Source organism: Nyctereutes procyonoides, unplaced genomic scaffold (genome assembly GCF_905146905.1).
Source record: "Nyctereutes procyonoides isolate TBG_1078 unplaced genomic scaffold, NYPRO_anot_genome, whole genome shotgun sequence".
NCBI classification, from domain to species: Eukaryota; Metazoa; Chordata; class Mammalia; order Carnivora; family Canidae; genus Nyctereutes; species Nyctereutes procyonoides.
In genome coordinates this window covers 28,878,901-28,905,409 of record NW_026575122.1, presented here as the reverse complement: position 1 = coordinate 28,905,409, position 26,509 = coordinate 28,878,901, and the positions used below count along the sequence as shown (strand labels likewise).

The window sequence follows — 26,509 nt, the reverse complement described above, 5'->3', positions numbered from 1 at the left end:
TTCTTCTAGACACAAATCAGTATGATCAATAAAAGAGTAGGTATATAATCAAATTGGGAGTATGAAATCAGAGTTTTTCATCAGGTATTTGATATTTTACTAAATTTTATTTGGAATAGGCAGTGAGTTGAATAAATTACAGTGTTTTCAAATTTAGTGAATTTGAGATTCTAAACTCTGTTCTCTTTATGTTGATATTATAAATACCTCAATGGAGCACCAAATTAAAAACTCTTTGTTTACCATTGAAAGAAATGAATTAAAATCTAGGCCAATTAGCTACATCACTAAGGTTATGTAATTGATTTGAACGCTTTAGTAGATGGGAGAAGAGGAGGTGCTTTGGTGCGCACTGTCTCCATACTTGGATTGTCAATACTGATGATTAGTGTTAAACTCCTTTAAGTTTCCCACTCTTCTTTTTCTTTAGTTGGATTTCATGAGAAGTGAGGGAAGGAATGAGGAGAAGCTTAATACTTGACAGTATCAAACTAGCTAATTCCTAGTTGAGAAGAAACTTCTGGAGTTTTCTAAGTAGGGAGAGTGGGTTTCCCCTTTTATAGAGTACTTATGTGGAGCCTCAAAATCAACTGCCTTCTTTCCTGTTCTCTTTTTTTACTAGAAGTTTATAGATTACCTGTACTTCTGGAAAGTTCCTCAGGTTTCTCTTTTCTTCTCTTAAGAGCCCTACCATTCTCCCTTGTCCACATATACATTTCTTGGTTTTATCCTTCCTCATCCCAAGGCCCCCTTTAATAGCCTGGGTCCTTATTAGATTGTGCTTGTAAACTGTAATGGTGTCTTAACTGACTTCCATTTTCTTTTTTATTATGTAACCTCTAACTCCCAACGTGCTGCTCAAATTCATAACCCAAGATCAGGAGTTGCATGCTCTACTGACTCTGCCAGTGTGGTGCCCCAGCTGACTTCTATTTTCAATACCTTTTTCTTCTAAGCTATCCTTAGAAGATAGCTTCTGAGGTAGCTTCTATCTATACAGGCTCCCTCCTGATTTTTCTCAAACAGTAGTACATTGATAATGGCTCTCTATCTTTAAAACCTGGAGTGGTTCCCCCCTTTCCTACTATATTAAATCTAAACTCTTTTTCCTGGTTTCAAGCCTCTCTATCATATGAGTCCATCATTTCCAATTATATTTCCTACTCTTTCTAATATAGATGTCCTCCTCTGGTTATATTTATATAATGAGACTATGGTTCCACAAACTGATTGTTTTTACTCATGAAAAACATTCACGCTGGGGCGTTTGGCTGGCTCAGTCTATAGAGCATGCAACCTTTGATCTTGGGATAATGAGTTCAAGCCCCCATGTTGGGGGTAGAGATTACTTAAAAAAAAAGAAAAGAAAAAAAAAACATTCATGCTGATCTCTTTACCAAGAATTCTGTCTTCTCCACCAAACCAGCCTTTCTACTGGTTGCTTGTTGGCAAATCCTCCTCTCCCTGCTTCCTCTCCCACCACTGCAAAGCCTCACACCAGAGAGGCACTTGAGCCAGCAACATATGCAACAGATTAAAAAATACCCAGGGGCAGCAGTAAAGATAGAGTTCCTGCAACCTGTTTGTTCTTATGTTGGGCCTACATGAATCAGAGATTGAGAGTATTATGTTTTAGGCACTATTGTTTTCTATGCGTTCGGTGTTTTTGTCTGTATAATGAAATTACCATCTCTGTCAGTAGGGGCTTTATTATCCCCCACAGTGTTCATTCAGTAAATTACTCACTCAACAAGGAGTTACTGACGTACTGTTTCCTGCTGTATCCCGAGTGCATAATCAAGAGACAAATATCCCTGCACTCCTGGAGGCTTACCTTCCAGCAATGTTAACACTTGATCCTCCAGTTGCCCAGATTATATTGCCCTATTTAATTAGCCATAATCAGAGATATCAATCAACATCTGTTTCATTCTTTAAGAACTAAATTTATCGCCTCAAACTGTACATGAAGACTGAATATACCATTGTATATAAACCTGTATCCTTTCTATTGTGCAGTACTTTCTCCATCTAGTTTTTAAATATCCTATTGACAGTATGGGCAAGGATATAACAATGAAAGAAATGTTATCTTTTTTCAGGTATGTGCTTCTGGTAGTTTACATTTGAAAGGGTAGTAATGCTGATTTTGTTTGTGAAAATAAGTAAAAAGCTGCTGATACCATAAAATGCTTTTTCCGTGAAAAATTTCAGTACATCTTCCAGAGTTGTTTTCATCTCTGCCTACAGGGGTAAAGTCCGAATGGAATTAGAGAGGGATATTCTACACTGGAACCTGCTGTGGCCATATTTTTCTGTTGTTGCTGCTCTCTAGTGGAGTTACTGCAGCTTAGGGATCTGTTTCTTGGAAATGGACACCTTTTACAAATTATTTTTTAAATAAACGCCAGATCTTCAAGAAGCACTTTTTTTTTTTTCTTCCGTCATGCTTCCTAATATATTGTATTGTACTAACCCCTCATACTGGGAGGAGAGACTGCCTAGCAAGCAACCCACTGCCTACTAACATCAAGAGGGGCTAAATAAAACTTCATTTTCCTTGAAAGGACAACTTCTACCGTATGGATATAATATTTATGTATTATGCTTTGTACAATAGTTTATCTTGAATACAGATTTTATTTTGTTTATATTTTTCTGTGACATTACAAAATGTGTAGAAGTTATGGCTTTAGTTTCATCAGGGTCTTATTAGGTGGTTGGCAAGTAAGGTGAACTGTGTGCATTTTTTTCCGTGCTGTTTTAACTTGTAAATATATATGTGCATAAGATACGATTATTATCTGGATGACTTTAGGTCTTTTAACTCCCACATTATCAGTAAAAACCATGTTGCTTATTCTTTCATAAGAATGGTTCTCAAACATTAGTGTGCATCAGAGTTGAGCATAGGGCTTATCAGCACAGCTGGTCCCACTCAATGTCCCCTTCAGTAGGTCTGGGTGGGGCCCAAGAATTGTATTTCTGCCAGATAACCTGGTGGTTACAACTGATGTTGGTTTGGGGACCATACTCTGAGAACCACTGCTTTAATATTTTGAATAAGAGAATGTGTGATGTGTTTTAAAATCTTCATCAAAACCCCATCTCATTTCATTTCTTAGGCATTCTATCTCTTATAAAGTTCTCTGGATTTATAAATTTACATAGATTTTACTAGAAAGTTTTATTTAGCTTTTATTTATTGTTCTTTATAAGAAAAAACTACTGGAAATTTAAATTAAAGTTTAAATCATTGCTGGGTCCTTAGTTATTATTTTTCTTTCTTTTTTTTCTTTCTTTCTTTCTTTTTTTCCTTTGAAGCTGTGTTGAAATCCTTGTCTCCTGTAGACCCAGTGGAACCCATAAGTAATTCAGAACCATCAGTGGATTCAGATATGGGGACAGTTGGTAAAAATGATACTGAAGAGGAAAATAGTAAACCCTCCACAGCTGACAATGAAATAAGTAGTAGGACTGAGTATTTATGTGAAAACCCTCTAGATGATAAAAATAAAGACAATTCTGCAAATGAAGTCTTCCTCCAAGGAGCTGAAGAAAGAGTGTGTTACCAATGTGAGAGTGAAGAGGAATCTCAGCAGTCAGATGTAGGTAGCATATCCACTGCCCATCCAACTCCCAGGGACTTATTACAGCCCTCCATTAAGCAGAGGCTGGCACGGCTCCAGCTGTCATCGGATTTTAACTTCACTGCTGGTCTTGCTGCAGAAGTGGCTGCTAGATCTCTCTCCTTTACTACCATGCAGGAACAGACTTTTGGTGATGAGGAGGAAGAACAAATAATACAAGAAAATAAAAATGAGGTAGAAGAGAAGTAAGAACCAAGATGCCCATGAAGGATTTTAAATTGTTGCTTTTATGCAGGTGTTTTAGCTTCAACACTAGATAATCCACTGGAAAGGGAAAATGAGTGTTAAGTTTACTATATATAGAGATGTGAATTTACAGCAAGAACCCTGGTTTGAACAACTGCTCTGAAAATAGTAGCTAACCTGTAAATGGCAAATCTTTTAGGAAAAAAAGAGAAAGGTAAGGGCTCTTTTGAATAAATTGCTGTTTTATTTGCAGCACAACTGATCGATCTTGGAAATTCTTTAGGTACTTTTAATAAGAAACAAATTTATCATTTCTTGCCAGAATTTGCTACCATAAAATGACTGGGATAGTTCTGTTGCAAGAACATTAAGATTTAGTGTGGCTCCTTTTTACTATATTCTTGCAGTTAATAACTGCAGCTATTATGTTAATAACTTGTTGATATTTTATTTTTGTTTATACCAATCTTAAAGATGCAGGTTCTGAATTAAAAAAAATGGAATTTATATAATTAATGTGTATTGGGGTTTGGAACTAAAAAGTAGTGTCAAAAGTACTGGGATTGTGACCTGTTTCTTACACTTCTTGTTCATACCTGTATTCCGCAGTTAACTTTAAGATGTCCTAATAATCTTTAAAAGAAAAACATTGTACTGTTTTAAAAATTACCCTTTCAGTTATTTTTTGTGTTTATGTTCTGTTCTTGTTATATATAATCAGTAGGGATGATGTCAAACTGGGGTCCCTATCGTCCAAGGCCCCATTTCCAACTTTGCAGAAAGTTCTTTGTTTAGGTTTGCCTACAGATAATTGAGTGCCATTAATGCAAGCCGGTCCCTTAAGTTGCTGATTCCCAGCCTGAGGGTATACCCTTTCCACCTTATTGAGTCTGCTTCCTGGAAAGCATCCTTGTCTCCTTAGTACTTCATTTATAAACTACCTCTTAAAAGCGGTTGCTTTCCAAATTATCCAGTATTAAATCATTGCATTTTCAAAATGTGACATTTTCAGGAGTATATTGTTTCTTGAAACCAGTAGCTCTTATGCGCTGACATAGTTTATAGACCTTAGTTTGGGGAAAGTATAGGAATAATAATTTATGCTGCTGTCCTAGAGAGGAGATTACACGATGAATATAGATTGTCTTTAGAGTTAAGAAACATTCAGATTCCTGTAAATTTAGCACTTTGAGTTAGTAGATTTATATATACCAAGGGGATTTTAATTTTTTTTCCACCAACCTTAGGAAATTTATTTTTTAACATGAGGAGAAACTTGGTTCTGCTTTATATGAATAGTAGAGATCCTTCGTACAGTAAGTGCTTCTGCCTATTGCCAAAAGTTTCTGGGACTTATCCATAATTAAGCTCTTAGGATTATCTTAGGGTAGGCCCAGTTTACTACTTAGAAATAGTTAGCTAAATTTCAAGAAAAAACAAATCTTGTTTTGAGACTGACGATTGTATTCATAAATAATAATACTTTCTTTTTAAATTACTTAGTTTGCCAATTCCTTTTCTCCTTGAATTTAGAAGCAGCAATTACGGAAAAACTTAGTAATCTTTCTCTTAATCTGTAAACTTACACAGGAAGAATTAGAGTTTAATAACTTTTAATTCTTTTATTGTATTTTTATTATAGCAGTTTGGTAAAAATATCTTCAAAATATTTTATCAGTTTTATTCAATAGTCTCTGAGGTGATTCTTTCTAATTTTAAAAGACTGATTTTAATCAAGAATTCCTAAGCCTCCAGTCTGATTTGTTTTACTCACCAGTTAAATTAATTCCATAAAAATTCTACTTGTTGAAACCATGATATAAGGATCTTGGGCCTTAAAGCTTCTTTTTTGTGTAGTTTTCAAAATTTCTTTCATCTTTTAAAATGTTTCTAAGATAAAATATTACCTTCCCTGTGAATATTCCTAATTTTCTTTTATAATAGTCAGTGTTTCTCAGGTTTTGTTTTGTTTTGTTTGGGGTTTTTTGTTTGTTTGTTTTTTTATGGGGCAACTACCTTAGAATAAATTGGAGGTCTTACTTTTACATTTCAAATTTGGGGCCATACTCCCAATCATTCTCAGTTGGTCATTTGGGAATGAGGCCTAGATGACGTTTATGCCCAGTAAAATCTAAGAACCTCTGTCTAGGACTTTGTTTTTCTTACCATGAATACCTTAGGAAATAAAAACTAATAGGCCACTATAATATAAGTAAGTACTCGTTTGTTACTTTTCTAAGAATATTTCACTTTGTATTATCAGACTTTTGACTAGTTTTAATAGTTGCCATCCTTCTTCCAAAAGAAGCCCTCTGTGAAAAATATTTTGTGATGCAATCCTTATAATTGTGCTTTCCAAGTTTTACAATGATATTTTGAAAGGATAGTTCTTATGAGGAGTAATATCCTCACAGCTTTTAACATGAACATTTGCATAGTTTATTTTATCAAGACAAACCTGGTACTTAATGTAAGAATTCACGAAAGAAGCTATTTAGGGTACTCTTGAAGACAAGATTTTTACCTTTTGCCTACAGTAAGGAAAGTCATGGCAATAAATGACCTGGTAATAGTTATCATGCCTAAAATTCTTATTTTTTTCAGCTTTCATTAAAACCCTGCATATCTGGCATACCTTGGGCCAAACTCTTGCTGGTGTTTGATTTGTCGTCCTCTGCTTATTTTTTAAGTTGTCTGAATTATCTGACTTCATAAGTTAAGTCTTCTTTAAAATTGTGCTTCATTAAAAGTGTACGTTTTAATATATTTAATTAAGAACTGATGTATTGACTCAGGTTTGATTTCTCAAGTTATTAGACACAAATCAGGAGAAACACATTTAAGGCAAATTACTAAGGAAATTTAAGAATATGGGTTTAAGACTGTAATACAAAAGGATGTACTTGAGTTTAAATCTCAGATCCATCATTTAAAAGCTATGCATACAGCTGTCCTTATCATGTCTTGGGGAGTTTTTCCAACCCAAACCAAATTCTCTGGATTGCTAAGTGATGTTGGTAAATTCTGACTTCTCAAAAGTAATTAAAAGAGAGGTGAAACTTTTGAGGCTAAAAAAAAACAAGATCTGGTTATATTAGTAATATAATTCAAAAAATTAAAAACTCACTTTAAAAAAATAAATAGTAATATTCAAATTCACATAATAAAGGTGGAGAAGCTTTTGATGTTAAAGCATAGAAAGAATTAAGTTCTGAAACAATTCACAAAATTGTAAGCCAATGGGGTCTTAATTGGAAGGGATCATTTAACTCTTTTATTTATATACTCTAAGTAATATAAAATGCAAAAATATTTTAATAAATTATTAGAAATCATGTAGGAAGAGTTCAACTGATTTAGTTTAATCATAATACATTGTTTCCATATCCAGAGGAAACAAGAACTAAATGCCTAAGACTGTGCTGTAGCTCAGCTGACTCATTATTTGAACTAAAGTAGACAGCATGCCATGAATGAAAACCAGATAAAGCAAAGATTGATTTATTCTTCCACTTCTATGGATAAGAACATGTCTGTGTAATTCACACTTATATTAGAAAAGAAAGCTGCAAATCTACTGGCAGAGAAAAAATGGAAAATATACCCTAAGTACAGTAACAATTTACCTGTGACCACTGACAGGTAACTAGCTTTGCATGAGTTAATTTTTCATGTAACTGAGGCAAATCCATTTAATCATAACATTTTTATTTAATAGTGAATAGGAAAATTTCTAGAATGTACCATATTTTTTTTCTGGAATATTCAGGATCTTAATTTAACTTTGTCATGTTTAAGAATATCAGTTCCTATCACAGGGTGATAAGTAGAAATGCACCCGCAGGGGCTCCTGCAATAGATGAGGTTATAGGTCCTTTTTCTCCAAGGTCCTGCAATGCTGTGCTTTAGAGCCATGTCTAGTTTTCACAGCTTCTCTATCTTCCCTCAAAATCAGTTGTCACTTTTTGTTTTGCTGCTGTCTTGGGTGCCTGCCTCTTGCACTAAGCCCTTAATTTGCTGCTTCTAATCTGCCATGATCTGAGAAGCCAGGTTGTCAACCTTGCTAGAATTGTAAAGTAAGAGTAAGTAGACTGAGAGAAGGCTAAGGGGCTTTTCTGTCAGTTAAGTGCATGGACTTTGTGGTACCTGTTTGGCTGCTTAGCATACTTTTGTTTGCCTCTTCATTACTTACTAAGAACTTGCTAAAAATAGTTGGTTGAATATATATGATTGCCATATATTTAAAGTATTAATTCAGTTTTTATATGTTGATGTTTCTAGGACTCGCCATTAATGAATTCAGCTATAAAAGAAAATTCGACTATTATCTTTGTACAAATCATTGTGTATATTTTAGGAAAATGTTAATGTTTTGTTCTTGTTGATTGTTCCTAGTATAGGACACAGACTGAAAACTTAGAACATTATAAATGTGACTCTAACTCTGTTTTACCAAGATTTATATTCTAGAAGTATAGGCTTGAGACTAAATATGCATGGCTAATTTAGTAAGAACTGGCTTAGTATTTGGAGAATGATGCATTCTAGATATCCCAGTTTTCTATAGACCTTAACCCCTTTAAGCATTAAAAGTTTTTGGAATAATTTCTGAAGGTAATCCTTTTAAACCAGTATGCATTGCTGTCTTATTAAACAATATATGAAAATCATTTTAATCTTTTTGATGTCAGAATGATCATTATTAACAACAGTTATTATACTGTAATAGTCTAACTAGGCCCTGAGAGCTATATGCCCTTTTACTAAATGGCTCCATTCTGCTGTGCTTTTTTCATCTTGTCTTTGTTTTCTGTTAGTTCTGATTTCTCCAGTTCCTGCAATTTCTGCTTGCTTAAGTGTGCCTGTAGCAATGGCCTTTCTCTACCTTCTTAATGCTCCTTCAAGTCTGCTTTGGTTTTGGAAACCAGGTAACTAAGATAGCTAGAGTAATGTATAAAGGAGGAGTACATCGACTCAGTGAAGACCTAAAAAACTGAATTGTACCTAAACATGGATTCCGTGGATATCTGTTCCTCACTACCTATTTCATTGCTATCTTTAAAATAAGTAAAGTTACTAAATTTGAAACCGGCTCTCAAAATAGAAGAGCTGTTTTTGTACAAGGGGAACCATTTCATTTCCATACTTTACCTTCTTTATATTCTACTGTTTAATTTTTTGACTCTGATTAAAACCAGTCCACTCAAATGAGCATTTTCTATAGTACTCTCTAAATGAATTGGATGCCACAATGCTGCTAAGAATTTATTTGGTTAGTTTGGTTTTGTTGTTATTTTGGTTTTGTTTTTAGAGAGATGCATCTTCATTTCTGAAACACAAAGTAGGTTGAGTCCTGGGAAATAAGAAAACTTTCATCACTGATATCCCAGAGAGATGAGAAGTAATAAGGTTTTTAGGCTCTAGGCAGTTTCACCCCAAGTAAATTGTTCTTTGTGCAGAATTTCTAAGATGGTATCTTTATTTTCTTTCAATGAAATGTATCTTAAAAGTTTGCCAAAAGTTATCAGTGTTAGATCTAGTGATATTGACAGGTATTTGAATGACTAAATTCCCAGTGTCATTCTTTTTTGCGTGTTTAAATTATCATTTAATATGTTAAATAAGCATGATGATTTTTCTCTCTTGAATGAAAAATAAACATGAAATTTGCATGTTATAATGTTTGCAAGTAAAATTCAAATCTGTCTAGAAAGGGATATCCTGGCTTTGAATAACTTAAGTCAAAAGGCTGATTATGTTTTAGTCCATATGTTGATTCATCCACCCATCATATGCAGGGTAATTGGAAAATCAGTCTGTGGCCATGAGTCATCACCTAACATTATTCATATGCTACTGGAAGGGACTTATGATATAATATTCATTTAAAAATAGATGATCCAAACTTGTTTCTTGAGTTGAGACTGCCATTACAGAACAGTCATGATGCCAAACCTTGGTTAGTGCTACGACTTGAGTATGGTCACGAGAGGAAAGTGATTCTACTCAGTGTAATTGCTATAAATCAAAAAAAGGATGAGTTGATTCCAGGATTCACATATACATATACAAAAGCATAACATGAAGGAGGAGTTGATTTTATGGAAATCCTAAAATGTGTGATAAATTAAAATGCATATGGTATTTTTTAAATTCTGTACATTTTAACCTCAGCAATTAAGTTAATTTCTTTCATCTCTATTTACTGAAATTCACTCATCACATGGCAGTTCTTGAAATAGGACAATACTTAAGTTGTGTATGCTTCTGACACACTGTTTTTCAAAGTGAGTATATTCTATGAGTCATTGTTGTAGAAATATTTCCCCAATCTGTATCTTAAGAGTTTCTCAAGATAAGGGATAATTCTACTGTTTTGAACTTTACATTTTTCACTTTTACAGCATTTCGTAAAGGTTGGCTGTCTACAAATGAGTTTATTTCATCTTTGAACATCTTTTCTAAAACTGAAGCATGTCTTTTGCAAGTTTATTTTTTAGGATATACTAAGAAATGCAATATCTTCTTTTCTCCCTCCCAAGTAAATTTAAAAATTAATTCCATTTTTAAGTCAAACTTATTTTCTGCACAGTACTAGCACTTGGCAATGTACAGAAAACTCCAGAAATATCATTCCCTTTCCTTAAAGATTGCTGTATGGTCCTGATACAGCCCTGGAGGTCCATATGGGTGAAAAGCCCAGAAGTCAGCCCAGCTGAAAGCACTCCCAAGGAGTTTGGTTTTGTTTGGGTTTGTTCTAGGTATGGTCCCAGGGATCCCAGATCAAACCAGGCCCCTGGGCCTATCCTAGAACCAACCTAAACTCGCGCATCATTCCTGGAACATCAAGAGTGTGAAGACTGAAGAGAACCTGAGGCTGACTAGACATCCTGCGTTCACCAAAACTCACTTTTCTTTGTATGTGTGCCAACAGTTAGCAAAAATTGGTTGGTTAATCCTTCTAAAATTAGAGGAATAACAGTGGATAGCAAGATAAAGTCTACCAGACTTTGATATTATAGTAAAATTTATCACAGTAGAAATATGATATGTAATATGGTTATTATTGCTGGTAGGAGAATTGTTATTGTAACTTACCAGATCTTTATCTCTATTTTATGATTAGACAATTTAGCCATGAAAAAAATTTCTCCCCCAAATCCATGGTTCTGTTTTTCTCACTTTCTTCAACAGTCTCATTGAATTGTGCGTAGTTTCTGAAAGGCATTTGGTCTTTGCCCTGTAACTCCAATGCTAAATAATTTTAAACGTTTGTTTCTGGAGACCAATGCCTTTTTCTTATAATCTTCTTGAATCCACTATATCACTTCGAGCTTGCTTTTTTAGGTTCAGGTCTGGGAAGAACCTAAGCATCATTTGTAGACAGCAAGTCCTTTGTCAGATTTATTGTAAGCTACATTTCAGAATCGGCTCTGGTTGATGGAAACAGGCTAGAGTGGTAGAGTGGAAATGGATCAATACTTCACAGATTGCTAAAGTATTTTGCAGAATAAGGTTTTTTGGTAAATTTATTTTTGTACCCTGCTGCTCTGGGGTTTTAAAAGATTCTGACCTACTTGATTCATCATACGGTCTCACATCATAACTATGACGTTGCTAATTTATTTAATTTGAGGACAGGCTTTCTGAAGAGGCTTGAAAAGACCCCAAATCCACAGGTTATGCTAGACAATGGAAATGTATACTTTGGTAATACTGACATTTAATTGGATTTAGACTATGTTTGAAATAATTGCAGACAATCAGACAATTTCACTCCCAACTGTGAAAAGAGCCCCAAACTGTGCTATTCCTTCAGGCCTTGTCACCAGAAAAATTGCATCAATGAGTTATCCTTTAAAATAGGACTATGAGGTTGAGGCCCATTCTGAAGAATTCAACCCTGGGATTAATACTCTGCTACATTCATCACATAGATGATTCATCCCATCGATTCTATTATTTTTGCCTTTTAAAACATACTGTGTTTACCCTTCTCAATATTTTCCTGTTTGCATAAATCAAACACTATACATGTTAGTATATGTGTATTTTGTGGATATAACAATAGACTGGATCGAGAGATCTTTAGATTTTGATTCCTTTTAATGTCAGATGATTTAAATGCATTTACTGTCTTGTAAATTCACTCAATTTATGCCTCAATTTGTCAGATTCATTTTTTTTCTAATGAACTATATTGGAATAAGATAGGTGAGCCTTCTATCAATATCTTCCAAAACTTATGACATTTTGCATTCACTCAAGCATGAAAATGTTCTGACATCAGCAGTCTTGTATCTGTGTGGTAATCTGTGAGCATAGGTAACTATTTCTTGACATAGCCTGAAATGTATGAATCCATCTATGTTTATGTACAGTAAGTGTTCTCGGTATTTGGAGAGCATCTACATTCTCTCAACAAAGTTCAGGCTTGTTTACATAGTAAGTTTCTAAAGTCAGTCTTCATTCTTAATTTAAAACTGGGGTGTTAACCTGTATTTTTTTAAAATATCCTTTAAGAATATTCTCTCAGCGGTATTTTAATTTTTACCTTTTGACTACTTATATTTTATGTAGAACTGTACATTTCCTACCCACCTGAAGAGTTGAGGTTATAACCTTTCCCGTCAATACTTTCTTTGATCACTTGATGTATTTTATCATATCAAATTTCTAAAGGATTTTTACAAGAACAAACAGGTTTGTATATGTCTGTATTATTGTTCCTCCTAAGCTTAACAAGTCTCTAATAAAATCTGTACTGCTTAGTGTCTTCTATGTGTATGCTTTTTTTACTCTGGTGTTTGCAACATGAATTAACCAAAAGGTAAAAATTCCTTTTCTTTTTGTCTCCATTTTTCTTCTATTACAGTATTTTCCAGAATCTGTTAACATACTGACAAAAGATAGCAGTGTTTTTAGCAAAGCTGTGATTCATTAGTCTAAGTTTGGTCATAAAAGTGCCTCACATGATAATTTATCAGAGTGAAAACAGCAGATGAATTTTAAAAGCTCCATTTTCACCCTTCTCAGTGAATGTCAGCCATTGTATACATTCTAATCAGGTCATATTTGTTGACTTATATGACCTCCCTGACAGAAAAAACATACTGAATTCAGAAGACCATTAACATCCAATGGACCATATTTTGTCCTATGTAATTGAATGAATTACTGGTTTGAGTCATTCTAAGCTTGGCTAGAACATTCATGGTAACTCCAGAATGGCATTGCAGACTGAGTGCTAGTTAAAAAGAAAGTGGCCTTCCTTGAACTGAACTTTTATTTATTTATTCATTTGTTTTACTATTGCAAAAAATATTTAACAAAAAAGTTCTATATGAAAATGCACACGACCTGATTTTTATATTGTGGAAAAGCAGGCAGTACGGACAGGGGACATGTGGAAGCAGTTCATTTCTTCCAGTTGAACACCCCCATTGTTTATTTTCTTCATATTCCCACCATTCCAGTAACGTTTGTTGCCCACTACCTGCCACCTCCATACATTCATCTATCACAAGATTCATAAAGGGATTGAATCCCCACCCCCCACACACAATATTGGACCCGTCACTACCATTTAATTTCAGTGATAATTTATTGTTTGTAAATTTTCTCAACCCTTGAGGGTAAGCTTAGCTCATGGTGTCCTGTCAGCAAGCTCAAAGATGCCTCATATGGATGGGGGCTGAAATTTTAAATAGATTAGCTACCTCTTTCCAGAAAAGATTTGAAGCAAGACACAAGCATTCATAAAGGCAATTCTTGAAATGTGGTCCTTGCCTGGGATTTACTAATTGAAAGTGTGAGAAAGTTGAGTATGTATAGTTACTCTAGTGAATCCTGAAGTCCTTGGGTAGGAAATATCCTGTGTAATAATCACTCCTTGTCTTCACAATTTGCTTTTGAAGGTCTTCAGCCGATGTGCTATAACCATTGAAAATAAAGTTGGCAAATACTAATTTTCCCCGAATGTACATCTGTAAAAATTAATATAGAACATTTTCAGAATATTCATATGAAAATCAGTCCTACTTCTTTTTTCTCAGCTTGTTTTGTTTTTAATTTTAAGTAAGCTTTATGTCCCACATGGGGCTTGAGCTCATGACCCCAGATCAAGAATCATGCTCTACAAACAGCCAGGCACTTCTTTGAAGAAAGAGGTTAAATGTGTCCCTATGAGAAAATGTTTACATTTATATACAAAAAATATTGGGCATCAAACATGTTCCTAGAACTTGAATATATTGTTTGAAGGTAGGAAACAGGCTCAGTTTTTTTCACTCCAAGCTGTACACCTGGAATGTCAGGACCAGTATCCTCCCCAGCTGTGAAAGCTTTCACATCAGCTGCCGGCAGATTCATTTCATTTTACAGCCAAACTAGGACAGTACAGAGCGCTTGAGCAGACTTGGATTACGGACAAAACTACTATAAAACTCAGGCAAATCATTTAACCATATCAAGGTACAGTTTCCTCTGTTTAAAAACAAATTATGAATTGGACTCGACCTCTAAAATTCTCTTCTGGGGCTATAATTCTCAGATTCTCTATTTTTTAATGAAGAGTTACAACTCCGGGTGGCTTAGCGGTTTAGTGCCACCTTCAGCCCAGTGCCTGATCCAGGGGTCCTGAAATCGAGTCCCACGTCGGGCTCCCTGCATGGAGCCTGCTTCTCCCTCTGCCTGTGTCTCTGCCGAGCTCTGTGTGTCTCTCATGAATAAATAAATAAAATCTTAAAAAAAAACAGAGTTACAACTCTATGTAAAGCCAAGTTTGTCATTCTACTCCAGGATGAAAGGGACTGTTTATGGCACAGGTGAGCAGCCTAAGAAATAACCTTAAGATTAAGAGGATGAAAAGGCGGGGGGATGGGGGGGGCACCTCGTGGTTCAGTTGGCTAAGCAGCTGCCTTCAGCTCAGGACAGGATTTCAGGGTTCTGGGATCGAAAGCCTCATCAGGCTCCCTGCGCAGCACAGAGCTTGCTTCTCTCTCTCCCTCCGCCCGTCCCCAGCCCACTCCTGCATGTGCCTCTCAAATAAAATCTTAAGGGGGAAAAAAAAGGTGGTAGGGGTGGAAAATGGTAGTTAAGTATAGCTGGTTCCAGCTAAGAATTAAGTATTTTTTTACATCTTTTTTTAAAAAGATTTTTATTTATTTGATGGAAAGAGAGAAAAGCACAAGCAGGGGTAGTGGCAGGGAGAGGGAGAAGCAGGCTCCCCGCAGAGCAGGGAGCCGCATTTAGGGCTCCATCCCAGAAGTCTGGGATCATGACCCGAGCCAAAGCAGACTTTGCTTCATCATTTCTAATCAGTGATGAGACGCAAACACGAGTAAAGATTTTTGTGAAGAGGTAGGAGTTCCGGAATGGCAGCATGAGGACTAATGTAAATCTGCTCCTCCATAAAAGGAACAAAATGATGGCAAGAATCATCAAAATCAACTTTTTCAGAACTCTAGGCATTAGTAAAAGGCTCACAATGATTTGAAGATCACTTATTAAAATAAAAAAAACAACTGTTGAACCTCAGTAAGAACAGGGGCTTTGTGAATTTAGTAGATGACCTCTCAGTAGAGAGGCAGAGACACACCACCACGCTAACTGAGCTGACTTCAGTGATGTAACTATACAGGGAATAGAGACTTTGAAGACTTAGTCAAGGGATGTCACTAAACACAAACAAACAGCAATAACAACAAATAGCAACAAAAACAAAGTCCGGGGAGGAGAGTAGAGTCTGACATTCAGAGTTGTCACAATAGATTATGCCTACTTAACAGTCCTCATTGTATATTCTTGTCTTCTAGGTCTTAGATTAATTGACCACATAAATGTCGGTTTACTTCCAGGCTCTCTATGCTGTCCTACTGATCTATGTGTCTATTTTTGTGCCAGGGCCATACTGTTTTGATCACTACAGCTTTGCAGAATATCTTGAAATCTGTGACTCGTGATATCTTCAACTTTGTTTTTCCTTCTCAGGATTGCTTTAACTATTTGGGGCCTTCTGTGGTTCCATGCAAAATTTTAGTATTATTCTCTAGTTTTGTGTAACAACGGAGTATCACACAGCCATAAGAAGGGATAAGAATGTGCCATTTAAGAGGATATGGATGAACCTAGAGGGCATTATGCTAAGTGAGCTTAACCAACTGAGCTGCCCAGGCACCCCTCAGCAACAGAAGAATCTATGTCTTATTTCATATCTTGTTCCTTGATCTGAAACTCTTTATTCTTTAGTACATGCCTGGCTATTAGCCATGATGCCACTTACTTATCTTGCCTAAACTTAGAAGGTGAAGCTATGACACATTGGTCATGAGAGCTAATGACATAATTACTATACAAAATACATGGTACACTGAGATCTAAAGAATTAACAGTGGTAATCCCTTTAACTGGGACATAGGGTGACTTTTAGGTTTCTTTCACCTAAAATACTTGTATAATAGGAAATACTTGTATAATAGGGGAAAAGAGTATAATTTAAGAAATTGGTAAGTTGAAGGTGTGTAGGATTTCACAATTAGTTTGGACTTCTATTCATATATAAGAAGAAAGTTTATCATTCTGTGTTTATCCAAGCCATCTCCTCTTAGGCTAACCCTGGGGCCTAGAGAAAAGGAGACAAGGCTGCAGTGTTCAGTTCTTGCAAAAATAATGAGAATACAGAAGAATGTTGGATTGGAAAAAACAAAAACATTACATTTTTATGTACAGAGGCCAGGGTAGGATCAGACCCGGTACCAAAATTGAAATTTTTTTCTTTTCTTTTTTGTTTTTTAAATTTTTCTTACTGAAATTGTATTGAGTCAAAGTGCAGTTGAAACTCAAAACCTGGAATAATCTAATCCAGAGGTGCCCAGCATTTTATCAAATAAGGACTCCTGGTATTTTTCCCATGGGTACCACATTTTGAAGAATTTTTTAATCTATCACATAGTCTATATTAACTAAAACACTATAGGATGTACCCTCTCTCTTGTATTTTAACTCACCAAGGCTATAATGGCCATTCAGTTTGAGTGTGTGCCACATGCCAGGCACTGTTCTCAGTGCTAAGGAGAGAGCAGTGGACAAGGTTTCTGCCCTCAGTGAATCCTATAGGGGAGAGCCAGACGATGTATCAGGAGTTGGGGGGTGTTAAATACTATACAGAAAACAAAGCCAAGGAAGAGGGATATAGAGGATGACAAGTACTTCTTTGTACAGGGCAGTCATTTCCCCAGAGGCCCCAGTGTTTAGGATCCTTATTACTCATCAGAAGATTGGTATGAGAATCTTTTTGCAAAAGCCCTTTATAAACTGAGAAGATATTATTATCTTGTGGGATCCAGGCTGTCCCACTTAACCTGGTTGTGGTGACAGTTTAAGTGCTTTTTTTTTTTTTAAAGATTGTATATTCATGAAAGACAGAGAGAGAGAGAGAGAGAGAGAGACATAGACAGAGAAAGAAGGAGACTCCTCACAGGAAGCCCGATGTGGGACTCAATCCCAGGACCTCAGGATCACACCCTGAGCCGAAGGCAGACGCTCAACCACTGAGCCACCCAGAGGTCCCGAGCTTAAGTGTTTAAACCACATTGATTATACCATCGTTCCAGCAATTGAATGGAACAGAATGGAAAGACTTGTCCAAACAACTCAAATCAAGCAAACAGTCCGTGATTTGTTGTCTCAAACTAAATATACTAGCCTTGAGGTAACCAAATATTGACCTAATAACTAAAAGCAGAGATTCTAACTACCCTCTAACGTAGTCACCACTTATTCTTAATGAACCTGCCCAAGATGCCTCCAGATGGCAACTCTTTCATTTAAATAGAGACCAGATGAGGGATACGTGTTAGTGGAATAAGGCGACCTCCAAAACACTCTCTCCCAAGAAAAAGTCTCATTTATAGAAAAAACAAAGAGGAGGCCATTTCCTGTTCTACTTGCCCCGGCCCCTGTATTACATCCTAATGCTGCTAACAGACTCTGCATTTTTCCTATTTTGGACTCTGAGTCGGGATACCTGGGTTCAAATCTCAGCTCCACCTCTTAGCTGTGTAAACAACTTGAGGTCTCAGTTTCCTTATCTGTTCAATGGAAACATCTATTTTTTTTTAAAGATTGTATTCATGTATTTGAGAGAGAGAGAGCACGAGCGAGGGGAGGGGCCGAGGGAGAGGGAGAAGCAGACTCCCCCCTGAGCAGGGAGCTCAACGTAGGGCTCCATCCCAGGATCCCAGGATCATGACCTGAGCCGAAGGCAGATGCTTAACCGACTGAGCCACCCAGGGGCCCCAAATGGAAACATTTAACAGCGCATCATCACCTCATGGGATTGTTACCAGGATTCAGGGAATTAGTTATGTGAAAAGGTTACGATTCACAACTGGTATTCTTTACCCTTGGGTCTCCAGTATCTATCTATATCTCTCTCCCCCCCCCCACCCTCTTTCCCTCTTTCCTGGGAAATTCCTACCTTATAGAAATGCCTGGGCCTTGCCAAAGGCTGGGGCAAGACTTGACTGATAAATGAAAGGGGCAAAGCAAAGTAAAAATGGGTTTGGCATTCCTGATGGGAGGAATGGTGAGTGTTCATTCACTCAGTCAAATAGTATTTATTGAAAATCATTTTTTTCCTTTAGGTTTATTTAGGGATCCCTGGGTGGCTCAGTGGTTAAGCACCTGCCTTTGGCCCAGGGCGTGATCCTGGAGTCCCGGGATCAAGTCCCGCATCGGGGTCCCTGCATGGAGCCTGCTTCTCCCTCTGCCTGTGTCTCTGCCCCCCTCTCTCTTTCTGTCTCTCATGAATAAATAAATAAATCTTTTTTTTTTTTTTTTTTTAAGATCCGGGGACTGGGATCACAACCTGAGGGGAAGGCAGACACTCAACCGCTGAGCCACCCAGGCATCCCAGTATTTACTGAAAATCTACTTGGGGCTCCTGTTGATAGAACATGTGACTTGATCTCAGGGTTGTAAGTTTGAACCCCATGTTGGTTGTAGAGCTTCCTTAAAAATTAAACCTTGGAGCGCTTGGCCAGCTCAGTAGGTTGAGCATCCGACTCAGTTTCAGCTCAGGTCATGCTCTCAGGGTCGTGGGATTGAGCCCTGCAGCCAGCTCTGTGCTCAGCACGGAGTCTGCTTGTCCTTCTCCCTCTGCTGCTCCCCACTCCAATCTGCTTGCACACATGCTCTCTCAAATAAATAGATAAAATCTTTAAAATAAATAAATAAAATAGAACCTTAAAAAAGGAAGTATTTTTCTAGGCACTGGGATACAGGAATGAACAAGACAAAGTCCCTGCCCTCACGGGGGGGGGGGGGGGCAGGGGAGGATCACATAATAAACCAGTAGATGGATGAGACGCCACGTAAGTGATAAGTGCCAAATAAAGAAGTAAGGGATGGATAGTGTAAGGGGCTCTTTTAGACACAGTGGAAAGGGCAGGCCACGGAGGGTGTAGCCTTTGCCTATGATCTGATTATGTGAGAGAATAAACTGTGCAACTCTCTGGAGAACAACCAGCGAAGAGAGCATCACATGTAAAGGCTCAAGGGGTAGCAAGGAGACCAGGGTGGCTGAGCAGGTGGGAGGTGGAAAGAGGCGGGCCAGATGACATGAAGTGTGTGGCCCACAGAAAAGATCCGGGATTTTACCTCAAGTGTGATGAGTGCCCAGGAGAGGGTTCTCAGCAGACAAGTGCTGTAATCTGACCTAGGTTTTATAAAGATGACTCTAGTCGCTATGGAGGACAGACAGTAGAGGTGCAAGGGCAGACGCAGAGACAAGTCAGGAGCCCTCGTGAAAGAGGGTGCTGCCTGGCGCGGTGGGGTGGTGTGAATGGCGGGCGTGTTAGGAAGGTAGAGGCTTCAGGATCGGCAGGAGGATTTCCAGGAGGGTATGCAAAAAGAGAAGTCCAGAATTATTTCAGCATTTTTGGTCTCAGTACAGTGAGCAAGGGTCATTTCCTGAAATGAAGAAATGGGGAGGGACATGTTTTGGAGAAAAAAATGAAGAGTTCTGTTGGGGAAAGTTAAATCAAGATGCCTGTGAAGTGTTCCGGTGAGAGAGTGAAGTAGCACATTGGACCGGGGAGGCACGCGGAGTTCAGGGGAGACCCTGTCTGTGGGGATGCTCACGTCGGGGTCACTAGCAGATGGAAGGTTTCTAAAGCCACTGGGTAGTAGGACTGGGTGGGAGGTTCTAGAGCAGGTGCAAATGGAAAAGAAAGCAGACGTGAGATGAGCTACCCTCATCTCTTCCTAGAGGCCAAGAGAAATGCCTGCTCTTCACCCTGGTCGCATATAAAAATCACTCTAGGGTCTATTGAAAAATACTCAGGCTCCCCCTAGACCTACTGAATGAGGCTCTCGGCGGCACAAGGTCAATATTTCTGAAAGAGCTCCACAGCTGTATGGTCAGGTTTGGGGACTACTGCCCTAGTAAAAAGTAAGTAAGGTAACAAGGGAAGGAAAGGCTGTGGTTCAGGCAGTACTAAAAAAATAGAGAAGGAGAAGCACCTGGGTGCCTCATTTGGTTAAGTGTCATTTCAGCTCAGGTCATGATCTCAGGGTCCTGGGATGGAGCCCCCATTAGGCTCTGTGCTCAGCACAGTCTGCTAAAGTTTCTCCTTCTACCCCTCCCCACGTGCTGCTCATGTATTCTCTCTCTCTCTCTCAAATAGATAAATCTTAAAAAAAAAAAAATAGAGTAGGGGCTCAACATAGCTAAGGCACCCGTTAAACCCTTTACATCTACGCACACACACCACCATCACTAATCAAAAGCTTAAAAGTCAGCTCCATACCCATGTTTAAGTGTAACTCCCTCTCCTCAAAATAAGAACTTAATATTTTTTGGTTTAGCAATAGTTTTTAAATACTTTTCTAATTTAAACATACATTCTGGGACGTCTGGGTGGCTCACCAGTTGAGTGCCTGGCTTCGGCCCAGCACATGATCCTGGAGTCCTGGGATCGAGTCCCACATCGGGCTCCCTGCATGGGGTCTGCTTCTCCCTCTGCCTGTGTCTCTGCCTCTTTCTCTCTCTCTCTCTCTCTCTCTGTGTGTGTGTGTGTGTGTGTGTGTGTGTGTCTCATAAATAAATAAATTAAAAATCTTAAAAAAAACAAAACAACATACATTCTTATTTGAACATACCATTTCTCATTTGGACAATTAGTCTCACATCAACCCCATGAGCAACATGTAAAGATTGCATTTACTTAAATCTAGCCATTAAATCCAGGCCCTGTTGATATGCTAACTCATCCCACCCTCACAACATCCCAACAGTAGCTGTAGGTGATTTTTCTCCCCAGTTTGTGGATGAGGAAACTGAGGTAAGTCACAAAAATAAATCATAGACCTAGGATTCGAACTTAGGTTTCTGATCCCAAAGCTTATGTTCTCACTTCATCAAAAATTTGATCACTGCTCTGTCTCATTTTATTTATTTATTCATGAGAGACACACAGAGAGAGGCAGAGAGAGAAGCAGGCTCCATGCAGGGAGCCCAACGTGGGACTCTACCGAGGACTCCAGTATCATGCCCTGGGGCCCAAGGCAGGCACTAAACCGCTGAGCCACCCAGGGATCCCTGCAACATTTTTTTTAAACTAAACTCTACCCCCAACACGGGGCTCGAAATCACAATCCCAAGATCAGGAGTTGCCCACTCCAGGGGCACTTGGGTGGTACACTTAAGGGTCTAACTCTTGGTTTCAACTCGGTTCGTGATCTCAGGATCATGACCTCAGGGTCATGAGATCAAGCTCCACGTTGAGCTCCATGCTCAGTAGGGAGTCTGCTTAAGACTCTCCCTCTCCCTCTGCCCCTCCCCACCACTCTCTCTTTCTCTTTCAAATAAATAAGTAAATCTTTAAAAAAAAAAGTTGCCCATTCCACCAGCTGAGCCAGTGAGGCACCCTGTGCATGCAGCCTTATAGGATTAGCCTCCTAGCCAGAAGAGCCTACATTCTAAGTCCTCAGAGTCAAACCAGACATGCTTAAACCAACTGTTTCTATAGATTTTTCTTGGTTTTCACATACTTGAAGTTAACTTTAAAGGTTTCAAAGCCATGTCTTAATGAAGGAAGTGCTAGACTTGGAAAGAAAACAGAATGAAATTTTCAGTTCTTTCCAATTGCCTCATTAGTTGGTTTTCTTCAGGTTAATTCTTTTCTTAAACTTTACACAGTATTTTTTTTCCTTAGAGGAGAAATAGGAGCCTATAAAAATGGCTGTAAGTAGTTATGTCTCCATGGTCCATCTTTCATGGCTCCTCCTGGGTCAGGTGTTAAGACTGAGCTGTTTGTACACTTCTCCCCGTGTGAAGCTTCAGTTCCTCAATTCTCCTTGCCAGTCTTTATGTTAACCGGGCAGGGAAATGCAGTGACCGTGTAATTTACTTGGAAGCATAAAGAGCAATTTCATTCTCAATATTTTACCCAGGAAGAGCCCTGACGGAAGGTTACACAGCTTTCCCAACTAGAAGCACCATACAGAGGAAGCAAATTTTCAAGGTCATTCAACTCCCAACAGCTCTGCTTCTCTGTTCATATTACCCACTGGAATCTGGACATGCACATACGAAGACTTTTTGAAAACTGCAACTCATGGCTACACATGTGATCTCGGGGTGTATTTTGCATGTGGTTGGACAAGTGATTGAAGTTAGGCCAATCAGACTTTATCTCTCATGGACTGCAGGTGAAAGGCAGGCTGAGAGGGACCCCACTAAGAGCTGGTGCCATCCGGTGGTGGTGCATGTGACCCCGACTGCCCTGCTTCATAAGGCCACCAGCTGTGGTCTTACAAAGGGACTAATACATTCTTTTTTTAAGATTTTATTTATTTGTTAATGAGAGGCACAGAGAGAGAAAGAGAGGCAGAGACACAGGCAGAGGGAGAAGCAGGCTCCATGCAGGGAGCCTGACGTGGGACTCCATCCCAGGTCTCCAGGATCAGGCCCTGGGCGGAAGACGGCACTAAACCACTGAGCCACCCGGGCTGCCCTACAAAGGAGCTAATAGAGTCTGTCTTTGATTCTGTGGCTTACCCTAAATCCTTCCAAAACCACTCTCCTGCCCCCTTATATTAGTCAGAATGGGTGTCTGCTGCTTGTGACCAAAGATCCTTAATTGATTAAGAAACAAAATATATGTCTTCATGACCATAAATAGAGCGAAGGATAAAACTAGAAAAACATAAATCTCTTTAACTGTCACTACCTTTTGTTATTCACTGTATTTATGATTAGAAGGTACATTTAGAGGGACGCCTGGGTGACTCCGTGGTTGAGTGTCTGCCTTTGGCCCAGGGTGTGATCTCGGGGTCCTGGGATTAAGTCCCACATTGGGCTCCCCACTGGGAGCCTGCTTCTCTCTCTCCCTATGTCTCTGCCTCTCTCTCTGTGCTTCTCATGAATAAATAAATAAAATCTTAAATAAAAAAAAAAGAAGGTACATTTACAAATTCTGAAGGAAAGGAAGCCTTTGAAATTTGATACAAAATAATCAATGTAGGAACATTAGCTGGCTGAAACCAATAGTTTTCTAGTTTGTGTTCTTAGGATAGCTCTACATGAAACCCAATTCACAGCTTCTACAGCAAAAACAATTTTTATGACCTGTAACCTTGACCTCTTACTACATTCTTTCTTTCTTGGTATTTTTTTTAGGGTGGCAAGGGGGAAGAGGTCCTTTTAAAAAAACTGTATGAACATTATGTCTCCATTTTAAATGTACAATTCAATGGTTTTTAGTATATTTACAAGGTTGTACAACCCTTACCACTATCTAATTCCAGAACATTCTCATTCCCCTAAACGGAAGCCCACACCAACAGGGAGTCACCCCTCATTTCCTTTCCATCTATCTCTGGAAATTGCTAATCTAGTTTCTGTCTCAAGGATCTGGCTGTTCTGGACATTTCATATACACAAAACATGCAATATGAGAGGCCTCTCCTGTCTGGCTTCTTTCATTTAGCATGTTGTCATGGTTTATCCAAGAGGTCTTTTCAAACACTTAATCAGGACTTCATCAAATACAAAATACATCTCAACAAAAATACTCTTGTCATATGTAGGGACCCACTGGGATCCTTTTAGATCCTATGAGGGTTGTTTTTTTTTTTTTCCTGAGGGTTTAAAATCAATTTTGAACTCTAATGATTTGTTGGGGGGCGGGCTGGGAGTAGAAAAGGGAGGGAAGAAAGAGGAAAGGATGGGAAGGAACAAATGAATGAGTGAATTCATAGGAAACAGGCTCCCTAATTAAAACAAACCCAGGGCAGCCCCAGTGGCGCAGCGGTTTGGCGCTGCCTGCAGCCCAAGGCGTGATCCTGGAGACCTGGGATTGAGTCCCACGTTGGGCTCCCTGCATGGAGCCCGCTTTTCCCTCTGCCTGTGTCTCTGCCTCTGTCTGTGTGTGTGTCTCTGTGAATAAATAAATAAAATCTTAAAAAAAAAAAAAAAACAAAACCCAGAATCTTTTAAGCAGCATGAGGGGGGCATCCTTCGCTGCTGTCCCTCTGTCTTGCTATCACTCTTTTTCCTCGCTTACTATATAGTGTTGGACACATAGTAGGCACTCAGTATTTTGTGCCAAGAAGCAACGAAGGAGGTTTCGTGTGAGACGAGACTTTTTAGGTGGAGAGAAGGCAGGTGACTAAGCAGCCCGGGTTCTGTTCCCTAGAGTTTTCCTAGGATTATGGGCAACATCACTGGCATCACCTTGCCGGCCTCTGAGGCATGCCATTCCCCCTCCAGGATTCCAGCCCAAGCAGAGTCGCTGCTCTGGGTCCCCTGCCTCCTTCCTCTCCCACCCAGATTGCCCCAAAAGCTCCCTAAAAGTTCTCCCTGCCCACAGTTTTGTCTCCCTCCAATTCATTATCTTATCATATTGATATTATCATATCAGTATTGATATATTATCATTATATATCAGACTGACAGTGATCTTTCTAAACCATGGATATACACTCATGTCACTCACTATTTATAATACTTCAGTGCTCCTCATTCCTTACGATCAAGTTCATGTTTTTCCTCCTTCTGTACCCTTCCTCCCTTCCCCGCCTCTTTTTCCCCCATCCTCCTCACCCTCCACCTCTCTCTCCTCCTCTTCTTCTCCCTCCTCATCCTATCTCTCCTCTACTTTTCCTTCCTCACCCCCTCCATTCCCTCTTTTTCTCTCTCCCCCTCCTCTACATCTCCTCTTTCCCCTCATGACTCACAAGGCCTAGCATGATCTGGTCTAGTCTCATCTTTTGCAACTATCTTCATGCCTTCTCCACCATACATTTTATGATCCAGATGGATTTTGTCTTGGACATGTTGACTCTGAGCTACCTAAAACACCCCTAAGTGGGGCAGTCCAGGAGGCATATGTGTCTATGGGTCCAAGGCTCGGGTAGCTGGGACCCAGGCTGGAGATTTGTGTGTCACTAGTACACAGAGACAGTTGCTGAGTCTGTGGAAAAGAGTATGGGAGTTTGGAGAGGACTCACAGGAGAACACGGAGGAATGCCAGCATTCCCAGAGGGGACCTCAACCAGAAATGCTCTCTGAAATACCTTGACTCCTTCATGATCCAGATCAAAGGAACTGGTTTTCCTATTTGCAGTTCATCCTTCCCCATTCTGTTTCTTTGGTGAGGAGACAAAATTCTAAATCCTATGCCCTCTGATTCAACAACGGCTGCCTATTATTTTTGAAACAAGGCCCAGCAGTTCAATAACAAACCAGGGTATTTGACAGGACAGACCCTCGGCAAGCTAGTACCTCTTAGGTTTGAGAAATAAGATTAGGCCCCCTACTGGGACACCCAGGTGGCTCAGTGGTTGAGCATCTGCCTTTGGCTCAGGGTATGATCCCAGAATTCCGGATCCAGTCCCACATGGGGCTCCCTACAGGGAGCCTACTTCTCCCTCAGCCTATGTCTCTGCCTCTCTCTGTGTCTCTCATTAATAAATAAATAAAATCTTTAACAACAACAACAACAAAAAAAAAGATTAGGCACCCTAGTTACTCTGACCAGGTGGTGGCACAGATCCTCAAGTGATCCCCATCTCTGTCCCCCATCAAAGCCTCATCCCTGACAGATCACAACCCCCTGCCTGTTTGGCCCCAACTTATTCTAATCATTGCCTAGGGTGCTCTACTGCTGCCACTTTTTTCTTCTTTTATTGAAGTAGAGTTGACATAAAATGTTATATTAGGTGTACGGCAGTGATTGGACACATCTGTACATATGTGATACTCACTAAGGTGAATATAGTCCCCATACAATATTATCACAGTATGATTGACAATATTCCCTGTGCTGTACTTTTCTTTTTTTTTAAGATTTTATTTATTTATTCATGAGAGACACACAGAGAGAGAATGAGAGGCAGAGACACAGGCAGTAAGAGAAGCAGGCTCCATGCAGGACTTATGTGGGTCTCGATCTCAGGTCTCCAGGATCACACCCTGGGCTGAAGGCAGGCACTAAACCACAGAGCCACCCAGAGATCCCGCTTTAGGTGTTTTTAAGCATACAGTTCAGTGGCATTAAGGACATTCACATTGTTGTGTAGCCATCACCACCAGCCATCTCCAGAACCTTCCATCATCCTGAACAAACTCTGTACCCAGTAAGCAATAAATCCCCTTTCTCCTGTCT

At 38.9% G+C, this 26,509-nt stretch overlaps 2 protein-coding genes across 7 annotated transcripts in view; one reads left to right on the top strand and one right to left on the bottom strand.

The window, feature by feature from the left end:
• The window catches only part of VEZT (vezatin, adherens junctions transmembrane protein), a 74,311-nt gene extending 61,704 nt beyond the window's left edge, over positions 1 to 12,607 (top strand). For 5 of the 6 annotated variants that reach the window (XM_055336434.1, XM_055336433.1, XM_055336432.1 and 2 more), the window contains one exon: positions 3,325 to 12,607. In XM_055336434.1, coding sequence (XP_055192409.1) covers positions 3,325 to 3,839 — 515 coding nt within the window. In that variant the 3' untranslated portion in view covers positions 3,840 to 12,607. Of the gene's footprint in view, positions 1 to 2,250; positions 2,652 to 3,324 lie in introns of those variants that run through there. The other variant, XM_055336435.1, reaches the window with a different exon arrangement.
• A 729-nt stretch (positions 12,608 to 13,336) lies between these two features.
• Positions 13,337 to 26,509, bottom strand: part of LOC129516852 (uncharacterized protein C3orf20 homolog) — a 67,031-nt gene continuing 53,858 nt past the window's right edge. The window contains exon 8 of the mRNA XM_055336349.1: positions 13,337 to 13,822. Within this exon, the coding sequence (XP_055192324.1) occupies positions 13,676 to 13,822 (147 nt within the window). The 3' untranslated portion in view covers positions 13,337 to 13,675. The remainder of the gene's footprint in view (positions 13,823 to 26,509) is intronic.